The sequence below is a fragment of the Aspergillus aculeatus genome (genome assembly GCF_001890905.1).
Source record: "Aspergillus aculeatus ATCC 16872 unplaced genomic scaffold ASPACscaffold_9, whole genome shotgun sequence".
Classification (NCBI taxonomy): domain Eukaryota; kingdom Fungi; phylum Ascomycota; class Eurotiomycetes; order Eurotiales; family Aspergillaceae; genus Aspergillus; species Aspergillus aculeatus.
In genome coordinates, this window is record NW_017962984.1 from 748,294 (window position 1) to 768,661 (window position 20,368).

General features: G+C 50.4%; 3 protein-coding genes across 3 annotated transcripts; 1 reads left to right on the top strand and 2 right to left on the bottom strand.

The window, feature by feature from the left end:
* Positions 1-284: 284 nt before the first annotated feature.
* Positions 285-1,889, top strand: ASPACDRAFT_29986 (spherulation-specific family 4 protein; the record flags this gene model as incomplete). Its single annotated transcript, XM_020199694.1, has 3 exons — positions 285-505; positions 692-1,049; positions 1,566-1,889. The coding sequence occupies 3 exons, from the start codon at positions 285-287 to the stop codon at positions 1,887-1,889; spliced, it is 903 nt and encodes a 300-aa protein (XP_020055629.1).
* A 7,294-nt stretch (positions 1,890-9,183) lies between these two features.
* ASPACDRAFT_61084 (endo alpha-1,4 polygalactosaminidase) lies at positions 9,184-10,152 on the bottom strand (the record flags this gene model as incomplete). The annotated part of the gene is made up of 1 exon (XM_020203626.1): positions 9,184-10,152. The coding sequence occupies one exon, from the start codon at positions 10,150-10,152 to the stop codon at positions 9,184-9,186; it is 969 nt and encodes a 322-aa protein (XP_020055630.1).
* A 5,779-nt stretch (positions 10,153-15,931) lies between these two features.
* On the bottom strand, positions 15,932-18,427 carry agd3 (putative extracellular serine-rich protein; the record flags this gene model as incomplete). The annotated part of the gene is made up of 3 exons (XM_020199697.1): positions 15,932-16,198; positions 16,259-18,053; positions 18,219-18,427. The coding sequence occupies 3 exons, from the start codon at positions 18,425-18,427 to the stop codon at positions 15,932-15,934; spliced, it is 2,271 nt and encodes a 756-aa protein (XP_020055631.1).
* Positions 18,428-20,368: the final 1,941 nt, after the last annotated feature.

Below are 20,368 nucleotides of genomic sequence, written 5' to 3' on the forward strand. Positions count from 1 at the left end.
CTTAGCATCAAATTATTTAGTTACGTTTAGAAGGCTGACTAGCCCACTACTTAATTCTAGTCCTTCAAGGCCCGGTTCTGGCGCAACTCCGCTACTATGGAGCAGCCCACCAGCCCACTTGCCCACTTCTACTACCACTACCTATTACCACCAGCACCACTACTAGCCAGAACCCACTTTCAAGTGCAGTACTAATTTGGCTCGCCCGCAAGTGTTGGTGCGCACGGTTTCAGCTATTCTGCTCCTGGCTCCATCATAATCACCCACTATTGTTGTTCATCATTATGGGGCAAGAAAAACACGTGAGAGACCGCCGCTGTCTCTCCAGTACACGCTCGCGAGTTATCCTCGCCGTCTTTGTTATCCTCGCCATCCTCGCCGCCGTCATTCCACCAGCAGTTGTGGTCACTTTACACAAGAAGAACAGCATGGGTCCTAAAGCTTCAGTTTTTGTTCCTCTCTATGTGTATCCTGCTCCCGGAGCTTGGGATCCGCTAGAAAAAGTGTACGTTGTTGTCCGGTCTTCATGCTTCTTTGAGCGCCATCCCAAATCGACCGTCTCCCCCCCCCTAGTTCCCCTCCCCTTCCCCCCCGGCCAACCATACATGCGCTTTCCCTGGTCCATGCTCGTTCGCCCCGTGGCATGATACGGGTAACTTCAATGTATGGCGGACTCAGCTAAGCGCCACAGGGTCTCTACACATCCCGACGTCAACTTCACGGTGGTGGTCAACCCCGGTAGCGGCCCTGGGCCCGATGCTTTGCCTGACGCCAACTATACCCGAGAGGTTCCTAAGCTCGCTTCCTATGACAATGTTCGTCTACTAGGTTATGTCGCTACCACGTACGCCAATCGCAACATCTCGTTGGTGCGCCGCGACATCGAGACCTATGCGGCGTGGCCGACCAACAGTTCCAACCCCAAGCTTGCGGTTCGGGGCATATTCTTTGATGAAACGCCTCAGCAATACGATGCGAATGCCTTGGCATATCTTCAAGAGCTGACGGTGGTGGTGAAGAGCCATCCTGGCCTTGGGCCGGATAATTATGTACGTGAGACGTTTCTTTTCAATTTCTTCGTATTTCCAGTACCTTTACCGACCCGGGTTCATCAATACATGGTTACTTACATAACTTCCCTTACCAAAATTCTGGTTCCCGGTATCATGGAGACGGCTCCACCCCTTTATGATTTTCCTTGCTCCACTGTCAATTTTGCTGTTTGCCGGGTGATTATTCTTTTTTTCCTCCTCCCATGGAGAAGGGGAAAAATAATCGTCGACAACGCAGAGCTCATTGTTGAATTCTGCCCCCTTTGTTTCTTCTCTATGACCCGAACTTCTATCCGGTCCGGATCGGATCGCCGTTTGGGCTGTTCACTGTTTTTTCCCATCGAGGCAGATGAACGGGAAAGAGAGAAACTCGGCTAGTTTCTAGCTCGGCTCGAGCATAGTCTAGCCCAACCAGCCTAGCCACCTTTGTTGTTTCTTTCAATCGCTAGCTATTGACATTTCGCCGTTCGTTTCGTGGCTGACATCACTCGTTTTTCGCCGCTTGTTGTCCAGGTCGTCCACAACCCCGGCGTGATTCCTGACTCCCGGTACCTGAGCACCGCTGATTCGACCGTCGTCTTCGAGGCGACTTACCAGACCTTCCTGGACCGTCAGGGGGCTAAGCTCTTCCAGGAGATCCCCAACAGCACGCGCCAGCAGCTCGCGGCCGTCGTGCATTCGGTGCCCGCCAGCGTGGAGGGCTCGCATTTCCGGAACCTAGTGAAGCAGGTGCGCAAGGTCGCGGATGAGGTGTTCATCACCCATCTCGATACGAATTACTATGCCAGCTTCGGGAGCCAATGGGCGCAGTTTGTCGATCTAATGGCGAAATCGTGAGAGCTGCTTTTGACAGGCATCTATGAAGTGGCGCGTCTGAAAAAAAAGGGCTGGTCTAGTCTCTGCTGTAATTCTACAGTTCCTTCTATCATATATTTGGCGGCCAAGGGGGTGGTGGTATATATTCTGCTTTTTCGTGTTTTGGCGGCTGCTCTTCTCATAAAATCATCAACATATCGACTGTGTCGCTTTTCGGATGAATGGAATGAAATTATGGTCTGGTATACGACAGTATAGTATAGCAACGGGGGGTTTTCCAGAGCATGATGAATGTGAATGACGTATTTACGAACGCAATGAGAGAACCGAAAGTCAATTGTTGATTTTCGATACAGGATGTCAGCAGCCGGGCATACAGCGCTGTAATACCACTAAACTTAATTGGGTCTAGGACAGTACAGTGCATAAAGCGCTCCGACGGCTGGAAAACTCAGGCAACATCTGAATTTTTTTTCTCGAAACCAACCAGAAAAGAGACTTACTACTACACAGTACGTACCCTGCATAAGACCGGACCCCATGTTCATGTTCCTGTTCCTTTCTCCAGGGCATTCAGGCAGAAAAAACAAACATGGAGAAATGACGACCACCACCCACTTAGACATGACCACCAACCAAAAAAAAAGCAAAGACCAGACAGGACAGGACAAGTGATTGTTTCCCCTCCCATAAGTAAATCTCCCATTGAACCTTTCCTGCCCCCTTGTAGGGAAGAAGTTCTTGGGGGGAATTGCTTCGTTGAATTCTAAACATATCCCTGCAACCATCATCCCTTCCCCGCCCCCTACCTTCCTTCCAATGTAAGAAGTTAGGGCAACGGCAGGTACGGGCTGCCGGTTTTATGGTCCCTTATTTTTCGGATTCTGAATTTCGTCGAGGGTATTTTACGTGATTACGTGACATCCGCGTTTTCACCGCGGAGGTGGGTGGAAGTGAGTTGAGGTTGACAAGTGGGGTAATTTTCAAAGGCGGCAGAAATTCAAGAACGGAAAAAAAGAAAAGAAAAAAGAAATAAAAAAGAAAATACTGATAAAAAGAAAGAGCTCGGGCACTTAGCTAGTTCAAGCATATTATCCACTTCGTCTAGCCTTTTCCGGCTTTAGCGCGAACCGATAACTGCATCTACCTGGTAGGTACAGTACCTAGGAAGTAGTGGTGCTGTGCATCCCTATTCCAGAGGGGTAAAGGCAGCGACAACAAGTCCAAGTAATTAGGACGTATTGGGAACCTCACCGGCAGGCCGGGGTCTTGGCCCCACGCTAGAGTCAAGAGCAAGAGGCAAAGATGACGGAAAAAACAGACTCGAGAAGGACTCGATGCATGGCATTCATGCCAAGGTTGCTACTACTCGCTGGTGACCTATTGAGGCCAGAAGAAGGCGAATGTCTAAGGCTGCGCTGTAAGTGTCTTAGACCATGATTTAGATCATACTGTAGTCCCTTGTTGGAGGGCTCAGTCAGTCTAGACTGCGCAAAAGGTTGGCCGGAGCAGAATGAATGTGCAGTAGCTGAAAAGTGTGGGAGTCGCTTGCTCCGCGCGCTCCTCTCTGCTTCCTGAGGATCGGAATTACGTGCTAGCCAGAGGATGAGATGTGCTTGGCAATGGTGCCTTATGTGCATGGTTGGCAGACAACAAACACGAGAATAGACCCTCAGGGTTGGGAATAGGTCTATTGCATGGGCCAGTTGGAGGTGACTTACCTGCAATTTTCTATTAGAGAACTCACTTCTAAATAACATAGTACCTTGCATATGAACCATGCTAGAAGTGCACTCAGGCATTCTCAAGCATAATGATCCTGAGACCATAGCATGAAAGAGAATGGTTCGTGTTACCTGCGAAGCGATTCAGCTGATTCTACACCAACCTGTGGTCAGGGGGAATAAACACTTGCCTGACATCGTTGCATGATCAAAGAAGAACTGGTGAGAACATTGAAGTGGCAAACTGGACCGATGCAATCCGGCGAAGGAACCAGGCGCTGAAGTCAATAGAGACCACAGCAGGGACTAAATTAGTGAACCTGCAATCGTGGCTCTCATTATGGGGCCAGCTAAATTGTACCAAGATCGAACATGTAGCAAGAGTGGGGGCATGCTAGGTGTTCGCGAACATGCTAGTAGGGCTGGTTGGTTGGGTTTTTCCGACAGCTGCCACCTTAGGAAAATTCATGCAGAGGGGAAACTGCTTGATGATAGAATACTACTGGTGTCTATTGCGATGAAAGGATTTCTAAGCCAGTCGGAGAGCTCAATGCAGTATCCCGCATTGGGAGACTCACCATCCTACCAGAGGATGGGTTGATTTGTTCCACAGACTCCTGCTGAGGTGATGAATTGGTGAGGACAAGCTGGTGAATATGCGCAGGACGGAGGGGAGAGGGTCAGTCAAATTGCGGAGGAAGGAAGTGACACAGGTGCGTTGAACTCGTCTCCATCCATGGGGAATGTGCAGGATGTACCCTGCAGGGTGGCTGGATGTACGCCGTAGGCCTCCGAGCCGGTTGGAGAATACAAGCGCAAAAATGTCCGGTCGGCAGCCTGGACGGGGTTCCTAGTCAGACATACATGTAGAGCATGTATCATCGACGTCGATCTACTGGGTATGAGGTACATGCCAAAATGACGCTGTGTTGTAGGGATGAAGGCACAAATTTATTTATAGAGCCGTGGTTGCTGAGGTCGGATGTCATCGAGCATATTCTCCGCGCCTTCCTCACGTCCCAAACACGACGATCACTGATCATCATATGTCGGGGATAAACAGCGTTTGATCTTAGCTGAAGAGGAAATGCAAGCAACAATATTGTATGGACCGCCTTGTTCCGTGAACCCAAGGAGGTCCGCGCCGACAAGTCGAACATGAGCGAGTCTCGTGATTCTCAGCCATGTCACCCTCGGAGTAATTTTCTGATTATTCTCTTCTTAAGAACCGGGTGCCTGGGGGCTACGTTACACCGGCTCGCCTTGTCTCGACGCGAGCGATCTTATTCCGTGACAAGAGCGATTGTCGCTGACATTTGCAGGTACTCCTGGAACAATTGCTACTCGATGATATTTTCCTCATTCCATGAGGGCTGCACGCAAATGGGTCGAGAAAGGTTGGAACTCGCTCCGGCTGTCAGCTTGCCGATGAATGTAAGCTAGGCTAGCTCCCCCGCCGATCGCACGGAATTTCGGAGAAGTGAGACTTAGATCTGAATCGGAACAGCCCCAGCGGAGCTGAGAGGAAGTGATTCCGTTGATGAGGGCCGATCGATGGTGGGATCTTGAGATGTGGTATCAGCGTGTCAGCGAGAATCTGGCGAGGAATACCCGAGTGACCGAGACAGAGGGATACAGACTCAGCTTACAGCTTGAGCTTTCCTTGTCGGTGTGACCACCCGGTACAATCCAGAGTCTGTCTATTTTGAATGGACTAGTGAGCAGAACGGTCTTCTCCGAGACTGAAGTGTGTCAAATAGAGGGTACTATACATTGAAGCAAGAAGAAAGGTGATATAGTTGGTTTGTTAGTTGTCAAGCAGGTTTGTACTGTAGGTTCCGCGTACCTGCCTAATGGGGCAAGTCACACTTGAGACTACGGTCGGTACCTGAGGCATACAATCCCGCAAGAAACAAGGAAGGGACTCGGGTTAAATTGCCTTCTATAGTACGGTTAATTAAGCATAATTCGATGACTTCAAGTTCCATCGTTTACAATCCCGCGACAAGAATGGAGCTGAATACTCAATCTGCTACAATGGCAGTCTCATCAAAGAATGGAAAGACAGGCTGTCAGTGTCAGTGTCAACGTCAATAGTGTCAGTGCCAGGTGAGTGAGAGAGACTACTACTCCGTACACAGAATCCAGACCAGACTAGCGGTTCTGCAGCCCTCCGTCTTTTGCTCCCCCTTCACAGTGAGGCCCGTAACTAATTCAACTACAGTACGTACAGGAAAGTTCAAGGTTTCAAACACTCGGTCCAACACCGCTGATTCGAATTGATCTGCCAAGACACAAACTTCGAATCGCACCGAGAAAATTCCAAACCGGGCCCTCGCTTCGAGCTAGGAGTTCCTTTTTCCGCTGTTCCTTCTTGACTTCGTCGATTCCAAATCTTACCCCCATCTGTTCGAACAGGCGCGCGAAGCACCAAGTGGGCATCATCTCCGATGCGAACCACCCACTACCGCACGGGCTACTGGAGACCGAGACTTAGTGGGGTCAAAAAAACATGGACGGAGGAAGCTGTGCCTGAGGGGCTGGCCACGATCCACTCTTCTCTAAGGGGCCGCCCAGGCACGCCGGACGATCATCTACCCGATCGGTCAAACCAGGAGGTGTTTTTCCCTCGGCACTTCATCTCGGTGTGGATCAAAATCCCAGAAGTTGGATCTTTTGGTTCAGGAACAAGGCACACCAAACTTAATCGAGTAATTACGTCGTGGATTCAGGAACAGCCGTCGATTCAGATGAGTGGGAGTCCCACGTTGTTTGTTTTTTCATAAAGGAAGGGGAGCGGGATTCTAGTGTGCCTCCAAACCAGGGAATGGTGGTAGAGGAGAGAGAGAGAGAGCGACAGTAAGATGATGATGGTAATGAGTGCCGCTAACAAGCAAAGGGCCGGATAAAATCTCAATTAAGCCAGGATCCTAAACTCTATCATATCTTGAGTCAGATCAATGACCCATCACCTCCTTTCCAGGGTGCGGTCATTCAGCTATGAGTATATGCATGCACTGTGTCTACTGCCCAGGATTGCCACGCCACCGATCTGAACAGTCGCTAGCACGTCTCAACTAGTCGATTTACATCTCGGTGATTCACGGAAGCCGTTGTCGATCGAGTCAGATTCTGAACGTCTTGAACCATGGTTCACACTCTGATCGTTTGTATCAGATTTCTCCCTCTACTACTATGTATAGAACCCAAATCCAAGATCTGGGGCTCAAGTCCAGAGAGAGAAAAATTACCTCGAGAATAAAAATTACCCGCTGGAAGAACGGGCGGTAAGAATACACCTAGCGAAGCCGGCTAATACACAAGTAGGAACAGACCAACCAATTCTCCACGAGGCTAACCGCAACCGAACCGCGGCCTGACCCGAGCGAGCGAGAGACGAAACAAAAAGAGCGCCGGCGTATTCGGAGCGAGCCCGTTCTGGGTCTAAGCTCTCTCGCCGGTGATTCGTCCACTGTCTTTTCCTTTGCGACTAAAAGTCACGACTCACGGAGCTAAATCGCGTTAGAGACTCTGAAGGAACAGTGAGCACCTCGTACCCGCAAGTCAGATGAAAAAGCTGTCCACTTGGGCGCTTAACTTAAAATCTACTAGTTAGTCGCTCCGTTGCGGCGACTTGAGATTACTAGGTTTAGCGAAGTTCGAAGAATCGATAAGCGGTTTAGCGCCAATCTCGAATTTCAATCTCGAATTTCAATCTCGAAGTTAATAATCTTATTTTCTCGTTATTGTTTAGTCGGCGGGCAATTGATTGAAAGGAACTTGTTGCCAGCAAAAGAACACGCGGTCGGACCTCCCTGGACATAACCCTAAGGATCTTAAGTTCTACTAGGAAGAAGCAGAAACTCGGGACCATTAATCTATCTGGAAAACACTAGCGAAAAGACACGAAGGGGAGAGGGGGAAGTGGGAATGAAAACGAGAAAGAACAAAGAAAACTGAGATCGATAGAGTTATCTCTCAGAATGGCGAATAATCCGATGTGATGATCCACGAAGTCATCATAACGTCACAATCGGCCGCTCCCTCCCAATACCACGGTTCAAGCGGCATGGCTTAGATAAGATGGTAACGGGGAGTAATAATCTTGGTCGCGTAGATTTCTGGAAAAAGAAAAGTGACAAAGACATCCAGAGGAGTCCCGCAACCATGGTTTGGGGCACTCTCGAAATCTCGCCTCGGTTCGAGTCCGAGGAGAGGAGGGGTTGCTTGTTATTACTCATTCCGGAATGAGCATTCTACATGTTCGAACTTGTGGTGAAGGGGAGATGGCGATGTTTCTTTGAGCCCACAATCTCATCATCATCAACATCATGGTTTGTTCGGTATCCTTTAGATTCGACTCGTGTGTTGTACTGTACCTATGTGATTCTGGGCCTTTGTCCCCCTCCCTCCGGGTGAGACATCCTGCAATGATGAGCTGGTAATCCCCCACCTCTCTCTCTCTATCTAGACTACTTCTAGGTATACCGAAGGCGAATTCTGTAAGAGGAAAACGCCAATGCCAAGTCGTGGCGCCCACGGTTGGGCCTGAGACATGGACAACAACAGCAACAATGGTGTGTATATGTGTATGTGTGTATTGAGCGAGTCGGTTCTATTGATGGGGATACTTTTCCGGACGAGTATTATCTTCTGCGCTTTTTCCTTTTTTCCGTGTCAAAGAAGCTGACCTCTTATGGAAGGTGTATATGCTTGAACCAGACAGGGGGTGATCTTTTTTTCTTTCTCAAAAAGGGTTTCAACATCCTGTTCTGTTTTGTCTACGGTGAAATAAGATTTGCGAGAACGAGGATGAGGATGAGGATGACAATGATGCGGTGCACGTCGCCATCAGACTCGGAGGTATGTCAGTATGTCAGTATGTTTGGGGGCAAGTGTTAAAGTTACATACTACAGTACTGTACATGCTGCTGTAGTCTGGACGGGGCACGGGCATGGTTGGACCCCTAGAGGTAGTGGTGGTGGTGTGATGCTAGGCATTGATTCTCAGGAAAAAAATTGACTTGTCAAATGTCTCGAGCTATTAAAAAAGATGCTTAGTTATGACTCGATATGCATCTTCCCCCTCCCCGTTCGCATCAGCTGAGGGAGGAAGTGTCTGATCAGTAGAGTCGATCTGAGACATTGTGTCGGAGGATGTCTTGATCACAATGGGCGCACTGCGCACTGGGCTTCGAATAAGGACCGGATGATATAGAGAAGAGAACCACGCTAAGTTTTCCTCCCTGGCCTGCGCTGCTGCCACCGTGGGCACCTATTCAGGAATCGAATCTCAGCCTCGTGATCGGGTAGACTCTCCCGTTTGCTCCGAGCAGATGACCGTTGGTATTCAAATGTCAGATTTACATGGAAATGGCTAGCTGTGTGCTATAGCGCAGGCAAATGGAAAACTACAATACAATGTGTGTGTGGCCTTGATTATGCTGACAACGCGAGATTTTCCCAACAAAACTCCCTGGCGCCAATGCCCCATGCTCATTTGCAGGATCAAAATTTGCACTCGTCAACCTCTTGAGACAAACCGCAGCGAGCAGCTTATCGCCTGCCTCCGCAGTCATCACGATCACCGATCAGCAGGTTTGAATCCAGTTGTCCAGATCCATGTTCTTGATGACAGTTGAGAAGTTGCCGGACCCGGTGAAGTCGCAGGCGTCGTTCTTCTGGGTGGTCGTGACCTCGTTGTTGTTGTTGGTATCGTCCCCCTTGGGGTACTCAATGTGGAACACCGGCTTGCCCGCTTTGGTGAAAGCGGCGTAAGTGTCACACTCGTCATACTCTGCGCACTGCTCGTTGACGCTCCACTGCATGTTCTTGATGACCGAAGGAATGATGGCTCCTGCGTTCTTCAGGCCGATGGACATGTTGCGGGCATGCGCCTCGTTCGCCATCCAGTTAACATAGTCGATGGAATCGGCCTCGGTCAAATCCAGGCCATTCGTGTTGTCATAGCCATCGACATTGTCCGGGTCGACGCCGTCGCAGCTCTTCTTCTGCGCCATGTCCAGGCGGGCCTGCATGATCTTGCGCACATTCGGGGAGCTGATGTTGATCCACTTCTCCCCGGGCCAGCCGTCGAGGTCCTTGCCCAGATCGGCGGACTTGAAGTCATCCTTGTCCGGGCGCCAGTTCTCGTAGCTGCCGGCCGAGAAATAGCAGATGACCTTGCGGCCCGCGTCATGCAAGCTGTTGATGATTGATTGATTGTTGTTGAAGAGATCAATGTCGTAGACGTCTACGTCCACCGAGGTGTCGTTGAGCGTGTACAGCAGCTCGATCTGCCAGGTGGTACCCACGGCAGGCTGCCATTTGGCGGTCGTGTAGTTGCCGGTTGTATTCGTGGGAGGAGAGGGCTCTTCCTCACCACCGCCACCACCGCCGCCGTTGTTCAACCCGACTCCTAGGCCCACGCCAAGGGCAACTCCGATGACCACGATCGCACCAAGGATCGAACCGACCACGATGAGTTTCTTCTTGAGCGACCAAGCCTTCCAGCCTCGCGCGGGGTAGCCCTTCAGGGCGGTTTCCCCAGCAGAATCCATTTGGGGGGTGCAGGGGAGAGAATTGGCTAAATTGACAACAAAAGGGATAAAATCAAGAAAATAGTCTCAAGTGGTCCCCAAGGAAGTAAGGATCAATTAAGGTCAGATCAAGCAACGAGGGCAATCCGGGGAGATGGGGAGATGGGGAATTAAAAGGGTGGAGAGAAGATTGATTGCAGATTGCAGATTGCTCGTGTCCAGTTAGTCTTTCAGCCCGGTCGCAATCGAACTCGGGTGAATCCAAGCGATGAGCGAATGAATGAGAAGGGAAACGAGGGTGCCTAAGGATGAAGTCTAGGAAAGCTTCGTCTGGTCACACAAGACTCAGGTTCATGTTGTTCAGCAGTGGCGCTGAGGCAAAAGAGGCAAAAGAAACAACCAACTGCCTGATGTCGATCAGGGGGTGAAGGAGATATGATTAGGAGGGGAGCCTGGGATTAAGTGGTAGATAAGATGGAATCAGAGGAGGACGTGGTAAGTTAGTACAACTACTAGTGGTGAAAAGAGCGCTGCGTTGGACCCTGAATGCGAAGAAAAGAGAAAGAAAGAGAGAGGGGAAGCGCCCATGCCGGCTGTGGCCGGGCTGACTTTGTCTGGACCCTGTCAATCCTGTCTGCTCTCAGGCTCTGCACTGTGCACGCCATAGTCCGGTGCACTACTGAAGAACAAAACTACTGAAACCGCACAAATAAGAGACCAGAATTCGGAAGCCTAAAACGCCCAGAACACAACTATCACGGCCGGTGTCTGGCTATTCGGCGCTGAGCGCTGGGATTGGAAAATAATCGGGTCGGCGCCTGTGAAGTCTGGGCAGGCTCCTCCTCTGACTAAGAATTGGACCTTGGTCCAGAGATAGGTAGGGAGAAGGTAGCGATGCGAAACTGCACCATATTGTTCAGATCTTGTGTCTACCTCACGGTGAATGAACCGAAATCTTAGGAAAGTGGTTGAAGATGGATAATAAGAGAACATCGTGTCACCATTCATGGAATGGTTCTTTGTTTGAGGTAAGCCACACCGGAATCGGCTGGAAAGGGTTAAGCCACCCCGTGACCTCCCCACAGCCACCCATTTACCCTAATCTAGCAAAGTACCTGAGGTACCAGGTATGGCTGGGCTCCAGGCTGGTTGTTGTTTGCCTCTTTCGATTTGTTTGTTTGTCTATTTCAATCAAGACCGGAAGGATGCAATGGGCGGTAAAACCGTCAGCGCTTGAAGTTTACTTGGCCTTGGTCGTACGAGGCTCGACCTACAAAGGAGGATCGAGTCACTGAAATAACTTATACGGAGTAGATGAGTACACAGTAAGTATCTTAAAAACTCTCTGCGTAGGCCCAGACCAGTCCGTCTCGACTAGTTAACAGGAAACGAAGGGCCGATTTTCCGGTCGCAAGATGCCCTAAAAACAGACGATCGGATGATGACAACAATTCGAGTCAAGCACGCTATAGCCGAGTTGTTTTAAGGTTTCGCAAAGACTTCGCTGGGTTTCTGATCGCTGAAGAAAGTTAGACAGAGAGGGGCCGCGGTAAACTCAAGCCACCATGCTCTGGCGGTTTCCCTGCTCAATTTCTTGGCACTTTTTTACTCTCTTTTTTTTGTTTTTCCTGACCTTTTGTCCTTCCATCGGGCCGGAACCTTGCCATTTTTCCTCGCTGCCAATCGGATAGTCCCAGCAAGCCACGGACACTAACCGTTCCTTCCGAGATCAGGTACGGTCAGACTATGTATTGTTAATTACACTTGGTCAGAAATCGGTATCGACTGTCGAACAGTGCTCCTCTCATGGTAACTTGCAGCTCGCTGGTAAATACCATTACATACAAAAACATCTCACAATCATCCGGCTTGGCAACCACCCGCAGTTCTGCCAAGATCTGCGATGGAATCCCAAGAGACCCTAAGACCCCTCAAGACCACCAAGACAACACCACAAATCTGCTCCTGACCATTCTTCTCCCTCCCATCCCCCCCCATCAACCCTAAAATAGCTCTCGGATTTGGACTCCCGAACAGTTCTCGATTCATTGCCCCTACCCGAGCAACAACTTGTGCAAATAATGTGCACAAGTTCGCAACCGTCAGACTTACGCGCTCACTCATCTCGTATCCCCTCCTCTTGGCGCGCAGGAGACTACTAGCCTACTCCGTAGTGACCTGACTCGAGTCTCTCGACTGCTTGGAACGCGGTGGACCACCTGGGGGGTTGGTCTTGGCGCGCATGGCTTTTGCGCTGTCTACCACGTTTCGGTGGCGGAGAATTTGGCATGTTGTGATTGATGGCCCGATGTGATTGATCTTCCCTTCCCATCATCATCGGACACTTTTTCGTGCCCAGATTCCGATCTTCTACTGGTTTTACTGACTGGTCTACTGGTCATTCTCAACTCCACTAGCTCATGTATGGGAAGTTTGGCAAGCTCCGTTACGTGGGACACACACACACACACACACACACACACACATCTCTTCAGCATTAGTTCTTTTCCAACCACTCGCACGTATGTACTCCGAACAACAAACACTAAGGCCAAAATACTACCAGGGATTGTATCTCCTCCGACCTCCGACCCCCGTCCCTGCATTTCCCCACGGTAAACCGGCTTAGCCCTTGGCTGGCTTGTTGGGCTGGCATGGCATGGCATGGCCATGGCCATGGCCATTTTGCCTTCTCCCTTTTTTCCCTTGCACTGCACCCGACTGGCCTGACCGTCTGATCCTACAGGGATATTCGCTGCAGCAAATCTGCTGACCTGGCAGAGTTTTACTTTGGCTGTTTACTTTCCGCCCGTTTGTTGCCTCGCGACGAACGGAATCTTCCTATGATTAGCACGGTAGACGCAGGAGAACCGTCCAGGCCAGCCACCGCGGCCGTCCCTGACTGACCTTTCTCCCTCCCCCTGGCAGGTGTCAACCTAAGCTTGACATGCAGGCGTCGGGTTTAAAATTTCACGGGGCCAAAGGCAAAAAAGGTGCTTGAGGTAGGACGGTTGTCAGGTTGGGTTTTCGAGGCGCGTAGTACAGAACACAAGGAAGAGAAAAAGAAAAGTAAACGGGGATGGGGCTGAGCAAAAGCTGAAGGGGGCCGGCGCTTCAGAAACTGAAGAGGCGATAGTTCGAACATCTTCTGTCCAGCGATGTCCTGCAGTCAGGAGAAGTACGATGTGATTATCTTTTTAGCCTGGCATAAGGATCATTGAGGGGAGACGAAGGAGTGCGTCCATTGTGTTTGGGCTTGTGGTTTACGAGCTTGAATGGCATCATGACTTTTTTTTTCCCCGATTACAACAACAGCCTACAAACTAAAGCTCAGCCTGAGACAAAGAGGCGATCTCCGCAATTCGAGTCTTGTAGCCTCATAGCCCCCCTCTCTCATCATCAGCCCAGATGACATGAGAATCTCACAATCATGCTATTGTCGAACCGGGGATGATGGCAATGCCAACTCACAAATCTTTAATGAATACGAATATGGGAAATATAGTCTCCTCCCTGAACAAGAAGTTCGTCGCTATTCGAACATAATCATCGGCATGTCCGTTGACCTCCTCTTCCCCCGACCTCGGCGCCGATGGTCAGCCTTGGAGACTGGGCATAAAGAAAGTCTACAAATGTAGGGGTAATGAGAAAACTGGCCATCTACCAACCCAAGCCTTAGGCTCGTGTACATATCCCGGACTTGACTTGCCTTGCCTTCTTCGGCGAGTTCCTAACTAAAGTCGTGAGGTAAGCAGGTGAAAGAGTTAGTAATTTTAATCTAACTTGCATCATCATCATCATCATCAGCATCAGCATCAGCATCATAAGCATCATCCCATACAAGACAAACCAAGATGAGGTGTAACGGGGCCAATGTATGATGCATCCAAATACGAGAAACGCTAGTCTAACCGGCACCTAAAGACAAAAGTAAAATTTGACAGGACCATACGCGGGAGAAGCGAAACTCAACCTTCACCACCATCGGCTAACTGACTCGGAACTAGTCGGCAGAGGAGGTAGGTAGCTTTTGCCTCCCGCTCTGTTCCTGCAAGCCAGGGTGACGGAGCGAGAGTTTGTGTGGGGAAGGGTGAGGTCTACATCTATAGTAATAGTTTAGTGTATTATACAGCACACAGTAGCAAGTTAGTTCCATATTCCAATGTACGAGTAACTTGACTGTAGGTATTTTGCCCCTGCTTACTTAGTTGACCTTAGTAGCTAGTCGACTAAGAGCTAGTCAGTCGACTAGCTAACTAAGCCAGCTGGTTCTGGTGACGCTATAACACCACTTCTAACAGGGTCCAGCCAACCTTCCAAGAGATCATGTGTGTTTAGCCTCGTCTGTCTTTCGGATCCGACCTCGCTGTCAACTACACTACCACCACAAGGGTGAACACTGAGCGACCAAATCAACACATTATCAATTGCAAGCTCAAACAGCCCCATCATAAGACCCTTAAGCGAGACATACATACCTTAGGTGGTAAAAATAGGTCACCGTAGCCGACAACCACCGTCCACATTCCAAAGTCACCTTCCTTCCCGTCTCTCTCCCCTTCTTCCCTTCCCCACTCATCCCTTCCGTCCCTTTTGGCTCCTCTTTCTTTTCTCCGCCCGCCCATTCCCATTCCCCACAAAGTGTCATCCCATATAGATTATCAGAAACACGCACCCCGTCAAATCAAAACTCCCCCCCATTCGTATATCTAAATCTAATCTGAATCCTAAAAATCATCCAACAAAAAAAAAGAAAAACCTGCTGAAACCACCCCAACAAACAGGATCCATTCAGGCTAATCCCCCAAAAATCGAAAAAGGATTGTACTGGTGTGCATACGCCAAGATCGACCGGCAGGATGCAGCAGTAAAGAAAAGATGATGCGCTGTCCTATCGCTCCAATTTGACAGGGGCAGAAAAATGGATCCCTGATCCTGGATCCTGGATGAGGGGTAGGAAATCTTAGTTCCCCCTAAATCCTTTCCCCGACCCCCCCGAGAAAGCAGGGAAAAAAACCAAAAAAAAAAAACNAAAAAAAAACAAGGATCGTACTTTTGGGGGATGTTGGAAAGGACGTGGGGGCAAGGCAAGCATGATACTTTCTCTCCCGTGGACTGGTGGAACTGTGGAAGTATCTTTGCGATGCTGGATTCATTGGATAGGTACACCATAATACAGCAAAGAAAGAGTTTTGTCTCCTTTGTGCTTGAGTGGTGGTTTGCCCGCTGCTTATGCGCATGCTCATGCTCATGCTCATGCCCTTCCCGCTTTTCTCATGCAGGGTTCTGGAGGAAGGGGATTTTTGCCAGTGCGCCTCCCCCGGTGTGGTTGGACCTCCGCGATTTGGTTTTGGGTTGCGTGCGGGATGTCCCTCTCTCTCTCTCTGTGTGTGTGTGTGTCTGTGTGTGTTGGTAGGTTCTCGTTGGGTAGGTTTTGGATGATCGCAAAAGTTCTTAACCTAAACTCAGCGTCATAGAGACGTAAGAGGGTTTATGGGTTGTTTTCCCCGGGAGACTGGATGTGACAGTGTTTGCTGGTCCTGTGCGCGGTGGTGGTGATGTTATGTACTGTATGTACAGGATATGTCCAGCCTCCAGTTACATTTTACAGTACCACTCCAGCTGCGTAAAAACACTGTCGATTGTATTCGTACCGTATCTCATCCTAGTGATACTCAATGTTGTATCGTAGCTAATTCTACTAGTATATCCATGATGTGGCCATTATAACATTACAGATTATGTCCAGAGGATCAGAATCCCGTCAATCAAGCGAGTGTGTTTCCTCCCCCCGCGCTTTTTACAACGCGATGGGAGTGGAGAGAGTGAACGTCACCGGCGAGCCCGACAGCTCCACCCACACGGTCAGGGGGTCGCTGCCCACCTGCTCGGTGGTGAATCCCTGGGTGCTGGTGGGCGCCACAGGGAAGGTGACGGGGACGGGCTCGCTGCAGGTGTTGCCGGTGGCGGAGACAGTCACCGCAGTGATCTGCTTGTTCGCGATGGCGTAGCTGAGAGCGTAACCGCACTTGTCGCGGTTGAAACGAGCGAGGAAGCCAGCGGACATCTGTAGACTGATTAGTTACCGATTTCAAGAGATGCTAGTTAGGCTAAGGAAATAACTCACGTCCTGGTGCTTCAGAGTAACGATAGGCCAGTCAACCAGGCGCACGAATTCCTGCACCACGGTCTCAACCCAAGCCTGGAAAATGGAGTACTGGGCCGACACGCCGTTGATGGTGATGGGGTCAACGTCTGCGTTGCGGAGGTTGGCCTGGTGGAACATGTAAGGGTCATGGTAGAGACCAAACAGGTGGCGCATGGTGTCGGACTCCTCCGTAGCCAGCAGAGTACTGAAGTCGCCGCTGCCAGCAGAGGTATCGATCCACTCCTGCACAGTGCAAGCCGGAGTGTCGCAGTTGTAATAGATACGGGTGGCCCAGCGAGGGTTGACCTGCATGCCGGCGAAGCCGTTGGCAGCAACGGTGGTGAACAAGGGCCACATCGCATTATCCGCGTTCAGGAGCACGGGACGCGTGTTGTCACCGACACAGTTGGTGATGCCATTATCCCACCAGGCCTGAAGAGCATCGCCATTGTGCAGTCCAGTAATGGCCGGGGGGATGATACCGTTGGAGGTGAAGTGCGCAGCGGCATCGATACCGACCTGCTTGAGCCAGGCCTGGTTGAAGGAGATCTCCTTGAACACATCCGAGTAGGTCGAGTTGTTTTGCTCCTCGTGGGTGAAAGTGTGGGAGATGTGACCCCAGCTGTTCAAGTTGGATGAAGTGGTCCACCAGTTCAGAAGGGCATCGAGCTTGGTACAGGTGGTCGTCCAGTCGTACGCGGTCGGGGTAGAGGGCCAGAGGTTGGTGCCAGTTCCAAGAGGCTTCTGGAACTCCAAAGGAGTGTCGGCAGGAGAATCATACTCAATAGCACCGCCGTTGCAGGCATCATAACCTGCATCACCGGTGTTGGCGGAGGCCTCGATGTTGCCGTTACCGTTGTGACCAACCTCGACGTAGTAGCTGCTTCCAGCGTTCATCTTGGCATTGATCGTGGGCACCCAGTTGGTGATGCCCGTCAGGTCATCGGGGGTGATACGGAAGGTAGTGCCATTCGGATAGTAGATGTCCGTCTCGAGGAACATGTCATCAATCTGAGTATTCAGGTTAACACGGCGGTATCCAGCATAGAGACCGCGTGTAATCCAGGTAATCCAAGCGTGCTGCAAGTAGTTGGAGGTAGCACTCCAGGTGGTATCGAAGGAAATGAAGAACGCCATTTGCTCACGGCCAGAGAAGTTGTTGATCACTGCAGCAGTCGTGTCACTGGACACGACCGAGTTGGAGGCGAACGAGGCAATTTGTTTGGTGGTGTTGGTGTCGCTGATGGTGGCCGGATAGTGCCAGAGACCACTGGTGCTGACACCGGCACCCGTCTTCAGGCCTGAGGTGGGGAAGTCGCTGATATCGGAGAATGACACCAATTGTTCCACACCGGTGTCACAGCATCCGCCTCCGACGGCACTGGCACCATAGTTGGGGCCCGGATAGACGTCGTACTGTACCATGCGCACACCATAGGCCAGTTGATAGGCATACAGTTGGTTCCACTGGTCCGTAGTCAACGCACTCTGGAAGCCCGCGGTGCCGTAGTCGTAGCTGACCTCGCTGGCAACCACAATACCTCCGAAGTTTCCTCCGGTGGTGGTGTTGAGCGTAGGCAGGCTAGCTCCAGCCTGCGGCACGACAAGAGTGGTGAAGGGAATGCCATAAGCGTTAAGTCCAGAGGACGCAACATTGGCCGAGGCAGTGTCTCGGGCAATAACCAGGATATTGGCCGCAACAGACCCCGCACTCACCGCCGCGACAGAAGCAGAGACGGCGGCGGAGGCAGACGGGGCAGCCACAATGCTCGAGCTGAGAGACATGGTGGTGGATGCTTCGACTGACACAACAGAGGAAGACGAAGAAGAGGAGGAGGAAGAAAAGGAGGAAAGAGAGGAAGAAGAAAGCGAAGCAACGATTGTAGCAGTAGAGCTGAACGAAGTGAGTAAAGTAGTAGGTGCAGCAGTGGGAGTAGACAAAGCGAGAGAATCGGTGGTAGTAAACGAATGAACAATTGAAGTAGTGCCAGGAACAATCGTTCCTGAAACTCCAATGGTTGAAGTTGTCAAAGGAGTTGCAGTGGATGAAATGACCGTCGCACCCTGATCAGGCCAAACACCTGGGGGCGTATGGCAGGTTATAAACCCGAAGAAACAGCCCGCATTGAGCAGCCAGGACGGAATCATGATTGCAATGTAGTCTGATCAACCGATCCTGCGCAAGACGAAAAGGAATGTCAGCCCGACGAAGGCGAATGATAGCGAGTGACTGGGTGGACCTGGGCTTCAGGACCCCTGGCGAAATCGTCAGCTGTAGACTAAATATCAGCGCTTGTGTTCTGTGGGCACAATCACATCCTGTGTGTTTATATTAACTGCCGGGGGGTGCCTGCTCCCCAGAGCTCGTAAAAAAAGCTTGATAGCCTATCGTTTCACGCATTTTTTCAGGGCCAGACCCGTTAAGTCCGAAGCCGAGGGTTCCACGATTCACTCAGATATGGCGCACTTGGTCTCCGCTGGGTACTTGCAGCCCCGCTTTTTCAGAGATTCAGGTCCCTGGATGGAGGAGTTGGAGGCGATGAGTCGATTTTCGACTAGTGTGTTCATCGTATCTGAGTGACCCAGTTGGCCATGGCATGCGTAGTGGAAATTGCCCCGAGACTTTTTCCGAGATGGATTGAGGGCAATGGGGGGGCTCTCTTCCTTGCCAAACCCATTCGCTAGCAAGTACCATCCATAATCCAACTTTCAGAACATCTGACAAACAGAGATGAGGAAAAAATAGACGAGAGACGAGCCCACATGGTGTGAGAGTCATGGCAAGGGAGTCTGGCCATCGAACAAGAGACTCGGCGCACGGAGATGGATTTCCCAGTTCAGCTCACAGACTACTACTAAGGAGCGCTAAAGCATCAGTACAGTTAGCATCCGTTTACCATTTTAGATTCAGGTGGCCATTGCAGTGCCATTCTAGCGTCCTAGAATGGAGAACAAGTCAGAGCCTGGAAGCTAAGAAGAGGGCCCATCAGGAACTGAGACCATGAAGATTTGGATTGATGGTGTGGGGTAGATAATAGAGGTCATGTTCAGTAGTAGTAGGAGATCGACTAACCGGGAAGAAGAGAAACAGGAAGAGGGGGAAAGTCAATCAAGGGAAGAGGAACCAGCGGATACGAGACCTTTCGCTTAGTATTACGAGACTGTGTAACGGTGGATGTGTTTTTGTAAAAGAATTGGTTTGACAGTACCGTATTAACATCTGAACGATGAATACAGAGCTGTTGCGTACTGAAGGTAATGATACAACACTAAGCTTAATTTAGTAGCCGCATCAACTCCCGGGCTCAGTTTTCTCCACATTATCTTTTTTTCATTTTCTCTTTTCCTGTTTGATTGATTTTTGATTTTTGGTTCATCCAGTCTCGTTTCCCCCTCCAACCTACCGTTCAGTAGACAAACCAAACCGGCTGGTTGTCTCTGCAATACCCACTAACTTCGAACGCAAGGGAAAAAAAAGGCAGGCTGGCAGACTGAAAATTCTTCAAAGGACCAATCGCATATCGACAATCTCCACCGCACTCACTGTGGTGCAACAATCGCCATGGCCATGCATCAACAACGACCTCTCTCTCTCTCTGTGTGTGTGTGCTTGTGCTGCCCACTCCCACTCCCACTCCCACTCCATCTCCCCACTTTTGTTCAAAGACAGGAAAAAAAGGAAAAGGATCAATCGCTGCCATCAATGGTACCGTTCCATTTGCCTCTCGTCTCCGTTCGGTTTGTTCCGCTTTACACAAATGATGAGAGAATGGGTGTGCCACGCTACCGGGTTGATCCCCATTGCCATCCCCATGGCATGGCATGGCAACCGCCCCAGCACCATCTCATCACTTACTCAATATGGAGCTGCCGCTTTTTACTCTCAAACAGACCAAAAGAATTAGCGCCAAACTAAATCCAAAGGACTTTGACACGCTTGGCTATTTCGGTCATCCTTGAGGCCGAAGCTGCGTTGGGCGCCACCGGTCGTGATTGCATCAGACTAGGTGGCCCCCGATCAGATACTGCCCGCACCCTCTAACCGGACTAATTTGGATGGAATAAAAATATCTGGAACTGACATCCTGC